We start from the raw sequence: 15,903 nt of genomic DNA on the forward strand, positions 1-15,903 counted from the left end.
TCAAAAGCCCAAAATGAAGTAAAGAAATGTAACTCATTTTGTTTCAATTCCCATTTCAATTTGCTGAAATATCCAGTATTTGAGAACCAAACCTCAAGAAACCACAAAAATAAAATAAGCTGTTTCCTCCTTTAAAACGAAATTCCTAAACCGGGTGCCATCAGAAATCAGAGGATTGGTTTTGCTCAATAGAAGGATCTAGTTGTGAAACTGTGTCCACACTGTCAAACAATCAGAACATGAATGAAAACCTGACAGAAGTTAAATATGACCTACGTTAATGACACATCACCATGCTTTGGAAATGCTCTGCCTGTTATCTAAGTGATATTTAAAAATTCAACTCGCTTAGTTCATTTTATTCATAACATATTTTTGTAAAGAAAATTAAAAGCATTCCTACCTGAGGAAGTCTTACCTGGGAATTTGCTTTTTTAATAGCAAGCCCTTCTCCCTCTATAGGAAAAAAAAAAAATCCAGAGAGCCCTAAAAAGGTACTTTTTCCTATTCAATCACAGTTACAAAGTTAAGGAATGGTATTAATGTGATACTGAAATCTAGTTTAAATGAGAGTAAAGTGATAGACAAAACTATAATAATTCAATAATTAGATGAAGCAAAGACAAGAATGGACATACCTGTTAACATATCCATGCATCGTGCACCACATACTTGAAGCTTCCCACTTACTGGATCCTTCCTCTTCAACAAATTCTTCACTTCAACATAATTGGCTATGGCAGCCCCATACCTGGCAGCAGTAAGTGCGATGGCAAGGTTCATCCTTGCATCATTGTGTTGTCCTGCAGCAGGAGAAGGAATCAAAGGAAGGACATGAGTCACCTCGAGCCACTGACTTATGGTATGGAAGTATGTCACAACAGATCTGTCACATCTGTCCCTGTCACCCAGAATATACATGATGGCTGGTCAGGTCCATCTGGGATTATTTAAAGATACATGGCCTATTCTAGGTCAGGGCATTTACTCAGCTATATAATAGTAGTAAATGTAATAAATATTACACATCACAAAGATGGCTAACACTACTGGTTCTATAGAGACAGCTCATCATCAGGACCTGAGAAGATTTTTTAAATTATTATCCACCACATATTAAAATGAATACTCAAATTAATCTTCCCTTTGGCTTTCCAGAAGGAAATAATGCAAAAATTTCAGAATGTAAAATACCTTCTATAGATGAGTTAGTTTTTATGAACATATGTTTTATCTTGTATATAAAATTTTTTCAATTAACATACATTTTTACCAGATGTAGACCACCTGCAAGACACTATGCTAGGCACTATGCAAGATATAAAATAAGTCATGGCAAAAAGTTCATCCTTCCAAGTTTTCCATAAATACATTTTCTTGATTGAGTTTTGAGTTTAATTTTTTTTTAAGTATAGCATCTGAAGAATGTCCCATAAAAACTAAGTAGTTAAAAGGAGCAAAATTTAATTACAGAACAATTCTTACCTGTATTGTTAAAGATTTATTGCTGAAAAATCCTAGTTAAAGAAAACTAAAGTGCAGGAGGGAGAGAAAAGGGGGAGGTAATGATTAATCACTTTAAAATACTGACATCACTGGAGACTTTTTCTATTTATTATCGCCCCTGAAGTTAACGCTGACCAGGAAGAATTACTCTACATTGCAGGGGCCAGGTTCAGTGTGCCCTGAATAATTAATTACTTGGTACTAGATGTATTGAAGCAGGGTTCAAATTCCCACATGTTGGGATGACTTCTATCAAGATAATACTGATAAAGGGAAGAATTTGTAATGGATATTGTTGTTGATTTATGTTGCTAGAATACCAAACATTTAGTATAAATGGTTTATGTAAAGTTTCTTCCTTGTGATTCTGTCTGTGCAATGCAGAATCACCACACAAGTAATCTGTTCTCTCTAAAAGGGCAAAGTTATAAAGATAGAATCAATGGCTTATGATACTGCTGCCCCCTCCCTACAAATACCTTATTCCAACAGGACTGAACTGATATAATCGGCTAGAGACACCCTTCCTACCCCATTCCACCCCCAAAATGAAATTTTATACTAAAGGCAGAGAAAATGTCAAACATTCCACAAAAATATAAGGAATTATTGAACTGGATTGAAACCACATCTCAGGAAAGTAATAAACTTGGAATAGAGGGTGGGCAACAATTTTGTCAAAGGGGTTGAAAGGGGAAGAAGAGACAAAAAAACTAATTTTAAGAGTTCAAATAAGAAAATGTTCTTTAAAATACAAGATTCTACCTAGTTCTTTTTGTGGTGACAAAGAATTGGAAATCGACATAATAGATTATGTCCATCAATTGGGGGAATGGCTGAACAAGTATAGGACTGTAATGTATGACTATTGTGCTGTAAAGAAATGAGGAAGGGGAAGGTTTCAGAAAAACCTGGAAAGATACATGTGAATCGATGCACAGTGAAGGAAGCAGAACCAGGAGATGCTAACAATAACATCATAATGATCACCAGCTATGAAAGACTTAACTACTCTGATTGGTTATAATGATTCACAACAATTCTGAAGGACTCATGATGAAAAATGTTATCCACCTTCAGAAACAGAACTGATGAACTTTAAGTGCAAAACAATTTAAACATAGTTTTTCACTTTTTTTTTTTTTTTTTGCTGGGGGTAAGGAGAAGGGTAACATAGCTAATATGGAAATTATTTTGCATGACTTCACATGTAGAATGGGTATCATATTCCCTGCCTTCTCAATAGATAGAGGAGAGGCTGGAGGGAGAAAAATTGTAAAATAAATAAATAAAGAAAGAAAGAAAATAAGAATTAAAAATAAAATGTTAAAATACTGGGTGATCCAGTCAACAAAACAATGATTTGAAATCAAGAAGTAAGCTCAAATTCAGTCTTAGACACTTAATAACTATGTGATTCTGAATAAAACCCTTAATGTCCTTCAGCCTCTTGTTTCCTCATCTGTAAAATAGGGATAATAATAGGACCTCTTGTTAGGTAGGCAGGGTTGTTGTGAGGATTAAATGATATAATTACATAAAGCATTTTTTAAACTTTATAACATTATATAAAAACTTAATATTATTGCTATTTAAAAGTATTATCAATTAGTTACTAGGGACATGTTATTGCTTACAAAACGAGTTTATATTAATTGAATTTCAGGCCAAGGTGACAAAAAATGACAGAAAGCCTAGATCCCATATGCCTAATCCAGCAAAAATATGAAATTTCTCTGTGACCAAATAATAGTCAAGAAATACAAAAACAAGCATAGCTGATTTCTTCCAGCCCAGCACCTTACCAAAAGTCAAGGAAAAACTCACAAGCAAAAGGAAAGCAGGCTGCTAGTACAGCTAGTGCCAACAAAGGCAAACAAAGTGGGCAGGTTATATTATAACAACAGCCCTACAATATCTAGGATCGAAAGGGTCCAAGATCTTTAGAACTCTGTTCTAAAACTCCACTGAGGGCTCTGAACATCTAGAACTCTGAACCTCAAAGATCCAAAAGGGCTTGACAAAGAGAGATAGAGGTTAATACAAGAACTCAGGTGACCCAAAACAAGATAAAACAGGGATAACTACACTCCCTCTTCAAAAACCTAGCAGGGGACAAATCCTGGCCTTTAAAGAACTAAAACTGGTGATTTATTTGGCTAAGTATCACTCTAATCACTTATAAAAATTTTTTATTGTAAAACCAGATGCCCCCAAACCCAAACAATGATGGAAGAGGCTCCTTAATGACTAAAAGCAGAGACTCAAGAGTGAGGGGAAAAAAAGCATTTAAAAAATCCCAAATGGAAATAACTGGAAGAAAAATAAATAGCATAGAAAAGAAAGAGATCAAAAAAAAAAAAAAAAGCTTACCCTTGTACCAGACTTCTGAAAATTAGAATATTCCAAATAGAAATCAATAACTCCATGAAACAAAAAGGACTATTAGAAAAAAATCAAAATATTTTAAAAATAGAAAATATAAAATATCTAATATTAAAAACAGTTGAAATAAAAGAGGCCATAGAGATAACATAAGAATCTTGGGATTCCCTAAAAGCTATACATACATAAATACACATACATATACCCCCCATATTTTGTGGGGGTAAAGTTTAGACACTTTATTTCAAGAAATCATAAATCTATTCTTAGAATCAGAGGTCAAGGTAAAAATACAAAAAAAATCCACTAATCATTTCCTAAAAAGAAATCCCTCAAAATTCCAGTATTATCAAATATACAAATTCAAGAGTTTCCGTGTAAAAACAAATATGCTCCAACTATTCAAAAGGAAGCAGTTCAGGTACCAAAAAAACAAACAAACAAACAAACAAAAAAAAAAAAAACACATTCAGCATCACATGTAAAAGTCAAGAGAAACAGTCTTAGAAGCAAGCAGAGTTTATATTTGGTGAACATAATCCCCACAAGGAACAAAATGGAGTTTGAGTAAATGAGGTCAGTCAAGTCTTTCTGACTAAAATTTTTTAAAAAAGACCAGAGCAGAGTAGAAACTTTAAAAACAAGAGTCAATAGAAACCTAAAAAAATAAATTATTTTAATATTTGGAAACTTTATAATGTTTATAACGTTTTAACAATGTAATAAGCAAATGCCTCTTTAGAATCTCAACTATCTTTAAAGAAGACTGGAAAAGTTTAATTAAGTTTAAATAGTTTAAAAGTTTAAATAAGAAAAACAAAAGACCTGGGAATGTTTTATTTCTCTTGTGAGAGTTTTATGAAGAGAAAAAGCAAAGATGGTAAAAGGAGTATGTTAATGTAGAAATGTGGGAGAAGAGTGGGATACATATATTTCCCATAATTTAGGCTATGTGAGAAGACTATATAAAAGCAGAAGATGGGGTGCGAGTATACTGGCTTTCAGATAAATGTCATATTTATCTGAAATGGACAAAAGACAATATATACAGAATTTGATATAGAAATACATCAAACATAATCAAATACATGAAATCTTTCTTCAGATACTAATAATGTGACCATGAGCAAATCACTTAACCTTTTTCAACCTCATTTTCACATTTGTAAAACAAGAAAAATTATAGTATCTATCTCAATGGAGTGTTGTGAGAGTTAAAGAGAGACAGCATACATAAAATGATTTGTAAACCTTCAAGTTCTAAATAAATCCTAACTGTAATTATTTCCCAATATACTTAACAGTAAGTTTTTCTTATTCAAGGATATTTTTATACAACAATCCCCTTTTTATAACACAATGAAACACAAAGGACCATATTATTATGTGTGTCTCCCATATTATTTTTACCTCTGGGAACAAAATTTCTAAAAACAAAATGAGGCACTGGAAAGCAGCCATTTTGCTACTAAAGGCATTACTGTAACACAATTAAATCTAGATTTTCATATAATAGTTCTTAAAGCAAAGATAAGCAGCACTGTTATTTCGTTAATGAAAAAAGTTTTTTGTGTTGATGTCTGCATCAAAAAAGCATGATTTCTAGAAATCTATGCTGCTGGTCATTTTCCCTTGCATTCTGACATATGTGCACATGTGTTTAAAATTCACAAGGGAGGAAAAGAGACTATACAAGAAGGGGCTATAATTGCTTCCATTCCAAAACATTGTTTAAAAATTTAAATTTCCCCATTGTTTAAAACAAAATATGTGTGTGTGTTAGGGAGGTGGGGTTGTGGAACTAAAAGGAAGAAGAAAGCCATAGTTTCATGAAGGAGAGGCTAATTTCAATAAAAGTGTTCTTAAACAAAAAAATATGAGTGTTTTCTTAGCAAATAAAATGGAAATCACTATTAATTTTTTTTCAGATTAAAAAGTTATTTCAAGGCTTCAAGGTTTTGTTTGCCTGATCTCAAATGATTTAAGTGTAAAAAAGTAGAAAAAAGAATGAATAAAGGAGGGAAGGTAACTTGTGACCTCAAGAACACATGTCACTTAATACAACTGAGAGGAACTTTCTGTAATTTCCCATGGAAATATCATAAGACACAATTTACACTTTTGAAGTATCCATCTTAAACTACCAACTTATAGTTAAAGAGTGCCCAGAGGTCTATACTAAACCATATACTCAGGAGACACTTCAGAAATACTCAACCTCAGAAATACTCAACTTCAGAAATACTCAACCTTAGAAAAAATGGCTTAATCAAAGTTATCTATACCTGTTTCCATTCTTCAGCAGAATATATTGCCATAGGAAACAGCATGAGAATATATCTCCAGCTAGGATTTATTAAGAGCTTACAATGTGCAAATGGAAAAGCACAAAGAAAAGCAAAAAACCTGATCTTTAAGGAAGAGTTCATATTTATACTTAGGGAGCTTAGCATATAATTGGTATCTAATAAATTTTCAATGAGATAGCATATATAAAATAAAGAAGTAGAAGAAAGAAGGTCACCTCATAGGTGCTGTTGAAAGACAGTAAAGGCCTTCAGCAGAGGATGGGATTTGACTTGAGTCTTGAAGGAAGTCAGAGATTAAGAGTCAGGTGAGGACAGAGATCATTCCAAGCATGAGGCACACACATGGGAGATGTAGTATTATATACAAGGAATCACACGTATGCAGGCAAGGATGGGTTTCTGACTGCATGGAAGGGAGAAGAATATAAAAAGAACAGAAAGATAGGAAGTAGCCAGGTTGTAAAGAGTTCTAATTTTTTTTTTATAAATAATAATAGCTTTTTGTTTTTCAAAATACATTCAAATCGTTTTCAACATTCACCCTTGCAAAACCTTGTGTCCCAAATTTTTCTCCCTCCCTCTTTCCCTCTCCCCTCCCTAGTCAGCAAGTAATCCAAGATAGGTTAAACATGTACAATTCTTCTAAACATATTTACTCATTTATCATGCTGCACAAGAAAAATTATATCAAAGGAAAAGGATAAAAGGAAAAAACAAGCAAACAACAAAAAAGGGGTAAAAATACTATGTTGTGATCCTCATAGTCCTCTCTCTGGATGCAGATGGCTCTTTCCATTACAAGTCTATTGGAACTGGCCTGAATCACCTCCCTGTTGAAAACAGTCACGTCCATCAGAGTTGATGGACACATAATCTTGTTGTTGCTGTGCACAATGTTCTTTTGATTCTGGCTCACTTCACTTAACCTCAGTTCATGTAAGTCTCTCCAGATCTTTCTGAAATCAATCTGCTAATTGTTTCTCATAGAGCAATAACATTCCATTACAATCATATACCATAACTTACTCAGCCATCCTCCAACTGATGGGTTTCTAGTCCCTTGCCACCCACAAAACGGGCAGCTAACAAACATTTTTGCACATGTTGGTTTTTTTCTCTTTTTTATGATTTCTTTGGGATACAGACTCAGTAGAAAGAACTCAGTAGAAAGTTACATCCTGTACATGGTAAGGAACCACTATAGTTTATTGAGGAGGGGAATGATCTAGGTTAACCTACATTTTGGGAAAATCACTTTGGCAGTTGTTGTTTATAAGAAGGATTAGAACAGAGAGAAGCTTGAAGTGAGACTTTCTCCTGGCATTTCTCCTGGAATTGTTGGGCAGCAAACACCATATCAACCATACCTTGGCCCTTTTTAAAAACATACCAGCTCTCAGGTGGGTGATCATCTTCCAGGTCAAGGATGAATCTATTAAGGAAGTCTCTGGCAAAAAATCCTGCCAGTAATGCTAAAGAGAAAGACCCTTCTGTGATTATCACAGGGCAATCCATTTCCCTTCTCCTTTACAGAGATGTACATTGGAGGCACACACAAACTCCTGGAGTATAATTTCTTCTTGGTATAAAACATGAAAGATTTCAGTTAGCTTTTTCATGAACAGTGAATCCTCTGCCTTATAAATTTCTGCTAGAACAGAATCAGGACTAGGTTCTTTGCCAGAGGAAAGAAGTCCAAAGGCATTCAAAACCTCTTCTTTAGTTGGACTTCAGCTAGAGGGGGATTGACTTCCACATGAGTAATATATTCAATAACCATTGTTACTGCTGTTGCTGACTCACTTATATATGATAATACTCTGGTATTAAAAGTCACCCAGATTTACAATCTTGATCTCTTTCAGCACATTGATGATGAGGGTTCTCCAAGTTTTTGTAAAAAATTTTCTTCAACCTCATTGTTATGGTGGGAACATACACACTGATGATGATGGCATGGGGCTTCCTACAAGTGGCAATCACATTGTCATGAGCTGGTCACGCATGTTTTTTGACTAGATCAATTTGGATTGCAAAACATACACATGGTATTCCACCTTACTACAGTCACTCCAGAAAAATGTGTGGTAATCAACTTTGACTTCAATAAGCTGTTATCAGTACTGTAATCAGTAAGATTTGTCAGTTTTGCTTCACCTGAAGCTACTATTTGGATGCCATACCTGCTGAGTTCTCTCACAATACCTGTTCATCTTACAGGTCTAATGGATTTCAAGTTCTCCATAAGTGTGTACACATTTCACTTACCAATGGTGGGTGGAATCGTCTTTACAAAAATTTTTGTACTTTTGTACTTGTGTGTTTCAACCACAGTGTAGGATCCCTACCTGCCATGGTAAGCAGGCCAGGTAAATGAGATGATGTGGGGGCACCTTTTCTAGCTCCTTCCTCACTCTAGGGGGGAGAACAGTATTGTCCTTAAAAAAAAAAAAGTTTGCTCAAACATGCAGAGAGCTGCCAAATTTTATTGCTGCTTCAGTCCAGTTAAGAAGATGACTCTCTGCCCTTGGCTACCTGTGTGAAGGGTTGTAACTACTTCTCCCAATATACTCACACCTGCTCCTTCATCACTTGCCCATCACCACAGGACATTGAGGTAGGTAAAACTGGTAAAATGGTATGAGTAATGTCTTTTGATTCTCACATGAATTGGATTTAAGGAAGGAAGAACTGCATGAAATCATCAATCTCATTCTCTCTTCCAAAGTCAGTAGAGACGAATAGCAATACAAAAATGAAAATGACTAGTGATGACCTGGGATGAATAACCTTGCATCTTGATGCCTAACCAGGTTCCAAGAGCCCCATAATGCTCACTTCCCAAGCCTTCATGGCCATTGGAACAAATTATTCTCCTCCACCCATTCAAATAAGGAAAGTTTTTGTTGTTGTTTTGTTTTGTTTTTTGCTGAGGCAATTGGGGTTAAGCGACTTGCCCAGGGTTACACAGCTAGGAAGTGTTAAGTGTCTGAGACCAGATTTGAACCCAGGTTCTCCTGACTTCAGGACTGGTGCTCTATCCACTGCACCACCGAGCTGCCCCAGGGAAGTCTTTATATGTGTCATACTCTTTCTAACTCAATGAGTTGAGGCCCCTCAGTTTCCCTCAACCTGGTTTAACCCATCTCCCAAAACAGCTTACTAGTATGTGACCAATATGCCTGATATAGCTTCTGGCACCACAGCTTAAGAGCTGAGTACCAAGTGGTCACTAAAGGTAAATGAGCAATTTTCATGCCAGAGGTACTACTAGTCTTCCCTGAACATGTGTATATACAGTGAACCTGAATAATGGTATAAAATATCCAAGCACAGGAAACAATAGCATAGTGTTCCTAGTCCACTTAAAAAAAGGACTGAACTTATAGGAGTTTGGGGTTCTAATGCTGCTCCTGCCAATAAAAAAGCTTTATTACCTTAAATATTTTTCACCTTTACTTTTCATGATGAAGGATTTGATTTCAATTACATATGCAAGTTCCCTGACAACTCTAAAATATTATGGTTTCTAGTTTTTTAATATCTGGCTAACAATCTATTACTTCAAAAGGAGCAGTGTTCCCCTTCTCTCTGATGGTCTCTAAACTGATTAAGACTAGAGAAGTGAAATGGAAACTACTTCAGTATCTTTGCTAAGAAAAACCCATTAACAATTGATCCATGAGATTATGATGAGTCGGATATAACAGAATGAATGAACAACCCCCCCAAAAAAAGGATTGTGGGAGGCAGAGTAATATACATGGAAGCACCCCTTCTCCCACCCTAGGATAAATTAATATGTATCTAATGAGAACTATAGGCTTAGCTCTCATATCTTATTTTGTATCTTGTATAATTCCCTTATTAGCAATATAGTATTTTTTTTTAAGTAATTATGCTAACTTGTGGACACAAAAAAGAATAATACAGCCAGGTCTCACCTAAATAATCTATAAATAAATTATTTGAAAGTTGGAATGAGTTTTCTTAAGAGGATAAACAACAACAATGTTTTGAATGGTGTTTTGGGTTAGGAGAATGTGGTTCAATATACCATAAGTACATTAAAAAATAATGTGTAGTAGACAAGAAACATTGAACATAGCAACAACAAGATTATGTGATAATCAATTGTTATAGGCTTGGTTCTTTTCAATAATGAAGTGATTCAAGGCATTTCTAATACACTTGCAATGATTGAAAGAGGAATCCACATCCAGAGAGAAAATTATGGAGATTAAATGTGGATCAAAGCATAGGATTTTTATCTTTTTTGTTGATGTGATTGTTTGTTTACTTGGGTTTTTTTTCTTTGTGTCTTTTTTTGTGTATGTCCAGCATAAAGAATAATGGAAATATATTTAGAAGAATTGCACGTTTAAACTATATCAGATTACTTGTTGTCTCAGGGAGGAAAAAAGGAGGAGAGGGAAAAAAATTTGGAACAAAGGTTCTGCAAAGATGAATGTTGAAAACTATTTTAGCATGTATTTGAAAAAATAAAAAGTTATTATTTTTTAAAATTATGTTTAAATTATTCTAATCTGACGCTTTTAAATTAACTGAATGAGAAACTATCTTTATCAGTTCTGAAACAATGTCCTGCTCTCCACTATCCAGATTAGACTATGGGTTAAAGACTGAAGCAGGGTAAAGACTAGAATGCTCTTGAGAATGAAAGAAAGGGAGCTGGAGCTAAAGAATAACAGCAGCCTTCAAGATGGAGGAATTGTTAGATGGGAGGTGGGCCCTGTTCTCCTTTACTTGATAATGACAGCTGACAGTTAAGAGTAAGAAAGGAGAAAGGATTCAGTCAGGGGAGAAAGGAAGAGGAAAATCATAACTAAAAATTACTTATAGGTTCCCACATGTGGTGCCTTATATGTAACTAATACTGAATATATAAGACTACCTGGAAATATAATGATGCTATTGCTGTTCTTAAAATTACAGAGAAAGAGGATTCAGATTGGTAAATGCTTATGAGAGAGGGGAAAAAAAACACCCTGAAAAGTTCTATTGTGACAGTTACTAGCTCAATTCCTAAATGAGAATGGGAGAATAGAAATAAGAGAGAGAGAGAGAGAGAGAGAGAGAGAGAGAGAGAGAGAGAGAGAACGCGCGCAGGGTTTCCTAAGTCATTTTTAAATGCTACACATTACAAACTATTTAGCTACATTTTATGGAAATTTTTAACAAGAACCAACTTTATATAGTCTGGAAATCTTTCTGATTTGATGAACATTTGCACAAATCAGTAGTTACTACTACAGATTAGTCTTCACAAGAGAAAAAAAAGCACTGTCTTCTCAAGATTTTTAAATGAATTGTGATAATTTCCTTTTACATATCCATATGGTGGTTTTCAATAAGATGAACTGATAAGACTTGAGCATGTAATCATTTTTTATTATTAAATACAAAGGTACAATTAAAATACAAGCACAAGATGTGACCCACATCAATAATTCAGTGCAGCCTCCCTCTTTACAAAGTCTCTTTCATTACCATAGGCCTTTTGTTCCTTAGATGTTCCTTTTGTTTAAATGAAGTTCTCTATTGAGCTATTTACAATCTGAATAATTAGCAATCAGCATGGATTTCTGCTCTTTTGCCCTGCATGCAACATTACGAAGTGCCCCAACATGACATAATTGGGTACTATATAGTTTTTCTATACACTTAGGGCCTTCCCTTCTTGAAAAACTTTTTAACCAAACCAATATAAAAGTTTTCTAATTTTTCCATTTTTGAGTCTCTGAAAGGAAAATTTGGACTCAATTTTCTCAACTGAAATTTAAATTGTATTTAAAAAACAAATGAAAACATAAATTTATTCATTAAATATTTCTGGTGTAAAGGTCTACCACATACTTCTTCAAAGATCCCACTCTTCATATAAAAGACAATCAGTTCTTACTCTGACATCATTTGCAGAAGCCAAGGACATTTTATTGTACTTAAAAAAGGGGTTACTGTGAAGAAATTAATTGAAATGAGGTTGAGAAGTCAGGAGCCAAGACACAGTTCTCTGACAATAACAGAGAGGTCCTTTGAGTAAGTGCACAAAATTGTGGCCTGAATACCAAGCATAAGGTTGCTTAGTTATATGTTAAATACACTGCCTAAGTCTCATGTTCTCTTTCGCACATTTCCATGAGTTAACAGATAAGTTATTTGAAAATGTCTGGCTTTGAGGGTAAAGATCATCCATTACTGACTGAATGTTGTAATTGGGACAGTTCTGTCTCTCAACATGGTCGTTTAGTCATAGGATTGTCTGGTATAAGGAAACTCTAGGATGTCTACACTCCTGACCTCCTACTTCCCTTTCATTACCAGGAAGAAAAGGATAAATAAGGACCACAGATAAGGGTTAAAACAGTGGTCCCTACTTCCCCAGCACACTCACATGGCAGCCCCACTTAGGTTTACATTTAGCCTACAAAATTTTCACTATCCCTTAAAAAAAATTAAAGATACTGTGGATATAACTGTAACTCTAGCCTGATATGTCATAATAGCACTTAGAATATAAATTATAAACAACAACAATAACCAGAAAAAGAAAAAGAAAATTTCAGGTGAGATATTTTTTATTATGTGTTGTTTTGTGGAAGTAATATCTAGAGGCCTTTCTCATGATATTCAGAAGTGTTTTCCCCTGATCAACTCCTACATGAAACATAGTTACCATAAGGCCAATTCAAGTTTAAAACTAATTAAAATTCTAGTAAATAATAAGACAAGCAGATAGTTTTTCCCACTATAATCATCCAAAAGGAAAAGCAGCACCTAGCAAAATTCTTATATTGAACAAGGACTAAAGTTTTATTGTGTTAACCATTACTGAGGTGACCACAATAACCTGAGCCATAGTTTTTATACTAGATCTTTGTTTTTGTATGCTAGACCTCTTCCCCTTTACTAGGATTCAAGTGTAAAAATATTTTTTTTAAAAGGAAGTCATTCTCTATATTATTTGTGCTAGACTAATATGGAAAGACAATTTAACTGGGTTCCATTAGACTCAAGTGGGAATGTCATACCCTCCTCCCTGCCAAACTGCTAATCTGTTTGGAGCAAGCTACAGAATTCTTTTAAGTCTCAGTTTCCCCATCTGTAAAATACAGAGATAGCATTATATAATCTTTAAGGTCTGTTCCTGCTCTAACATTGTATGATTATATGTCACATAATTTCTAAAAAGCAATCTGAAAACTCTTCACACTAAACTATTATTCCCATAGAATAATCTAGCAACACACCAACAATACCTGGTGTAAGTAAACCTGTCCTACTTCACAGAACCATAATTTCAAGCATCCTTCTCTCATTTGTGTGTGAGCACGTGCCCACAACTTTTTACAAAACCACAGGAATGGTTTAACTTGCCCCAGGGGTGAATCTGAGTGTGAGCTACATAATAAATACAAGAACCATTCTCTGTGGATCAGCTGGGGAATTATAACTGAAAGTTGCCTTTTCAGAAGCTAGATCTTTGTTTCATTGACAAGGGCTGTGTCTTATCATATTTTCCCCCTCCCCCATCACAAGAAAGACACATCTTATCAATTTCTTATCAAATCAATCCAACTTGACTAACATCATGCTATCAATATTTCTCTGAAAAAGAACCATAGTGAATCAGTTATAAGGTAAACCTCACTAGAATTACATGCAGACAGTCCAGATTTCTCTTTATCAACAATATCATCATTTTCCTTTTATTCAAGGGCATGGAACTCAATTGGGACAACCTTATCTGCACAGCCATCATAATTTCAGCAAAGTTTTATAGATAATATGTTCATTAGTACAAGAAAAAAAATCAAATTCTATGCCAAATGTTTAACATTTTATTCATCCAAACAGAGCAAATAATATATACTACTGGGTTATTTAGTTATTAAATGAGGGTCTCTAAAAATTAACTTTGTATTTCACAAAAACACAAATGACAAGTTCTATTTAAAAAAAAAATCCATGGCCACTAAACAGAATATACACTGCTTAGATATTTTCTACTCAATTAATAAGCTAAGTAAAAGTAATATATGCGAGAGAGAAGGGTAAGGAAATAGCACCTCCTGAATATTTACTTGCTTTGCAAATCCAAACCTATAAAATTAATAGAATGCAAGCTTCATGAGAATAAGCACTGCTTTATTTTACCTTTGTACCACTAGTGTCCAGAAAGATGCCTGCCAAATAGTGGAAGTACAATAAATGATTGTTGATAGAAAGCAAGTGATATATTTTATGTGAAATATGTTAAATTCAGTCTTCTTTAACCCTTTTTCAAAAATGAGAGACACAAAAAATAAACAATGAAACAGCACTTCAAACTTAAAACAACAAATAAAGGTGTCCATTAATTTGGGAGTGACTGAAAAAAAGTGTTACATGAATATAATGAGTTGTTGCTGTTCTGTAAGAAAAAAAAATATGAAAAACTCAGAGAAGCATAAGAAAATTCATAAATACTCATGCGGAGTAAAGTCAGCAGAACCACAAAACAATATACACACTGACTAAACAATGTAACCAGGAAAGAAAAAAATGAAAATAACTACTAATAATGACTATGTTTATAGCCCACGAAATGGGCTAAACCTTTTTAAAAGTATTTTCTTTGCAAAGAACGGGTCAATAGCTAAGTGTGACAAGAATATATTTGAAAATGAATATAACAATAGATACTCAACAAATGAAGAATTTCCTTAATTCTTTATCTGTTGAATAACTGTTGCTATATATATGTGTGCATATAAGTAGTTATATTATTTTAAAAAATAACACTAGCTAATCTAGTGAGTTTCATGACTAAAAGGAATGGTTCATATAATGACTAGAGATAGATGACAGATAAAGACAAACAGATGTTAAGACATACAAACATATATGTCTATCTATATATACACATACATATTCAGAGATACTCATGCAGAGATCAATTGTCTAGAAAGCAGAAAATCTAGTTTCAAGTTCTAACTTTACAACTAACTTCCGGGATGGCTATGGAAAAGCCACTTCATTTCTATGAATTTATCTCTATTTCTTCATTTATAAAAGGAGGAGGGATGATATCTAAAGCCTCTTCTGGCTCTAACATTCTATGAACTTTAAGAATGGGGGACTATATGAATTTATCAGTAGATAGTTTGTTTTCATTTATAAAGATCAAATCCTATCCATACTGGCACTTATTAAATATTTAATAAAGCCCTACTATTCATTCAATTTCATTCATTCATTGTATGGGACAGGTTGAAATTATACCCCAATAAGGTAAATAGTCATGCTGAATATATGTGAGTATATAAAGCTTAGCACAGTTCCTGAAACAAACTAGGTGATTAATAAAAGCCATTAAATCCAATCCAAAATTGAGCACAAAACCTTTTACTAACTGAGCATTACTCATATAAAGTAAACACAGAAGTGAGCAAACTATACCCAGCAGGCCAAATCCAGCTAGTTTTTGTTTTACTGGTAAACTAAGAATTTTTATTTTACATTTTAAAATAATAAGCACATGGACTAGATGAAGACTGTAGTTTACCCATCACTGGTATAATGGATCAAAGTAGATAGAACTTACATTCAGGAAGACCAGAGTTTGAACTCAATAATACCAGGAACATTTACATCCAAAGGAGCATACTGTAATGCCAGAAAAACTGAAGCAAGACAGAGA

At 34.1% G+C, this 15,903-nt stretch overlaps 1 protein-coding gene across 4 annotated transcripts in view; it reads right to left on the reverse strand.

Annotated features, from left to right (window-relative positions):
- Positions 1–15,903, reverse strand: part of GPD2 (glycerol-3-phosphate dehydrogenase 2) — a 180,906-nt gene that overhangs the window by 40,127 nt on the left and 124,876 nt on the right. For all 4 annotated transcript variants that reach the window (XM_023499218.2, XM_012544744.3, XM_031960649.1 and 1 more), the window contains exon 7: positions 639–803. In XM_023499218.2, coding sequence (XP_023354986.1) covers positions 639–803 — 165 coding nt within the window. The remainder of the gene's footprint in view (positions 1–638; positions 804–15,903) is intronic.

This window comes from Sarcophilus harrisii, chromosome 3, assembly GCF_902635505.1.
Source record: "Sarcophilus harrisii chromosome 3, mSarHar1.11, whole genome shotgun sequence".
NCBI classification, from domain to species: Eukaryota; Metazoa; Chordata; class Mammalia; order Dasyuromorphia; family Dasyuridae; genus Sarcophilus; species Sarcophilus harrisii.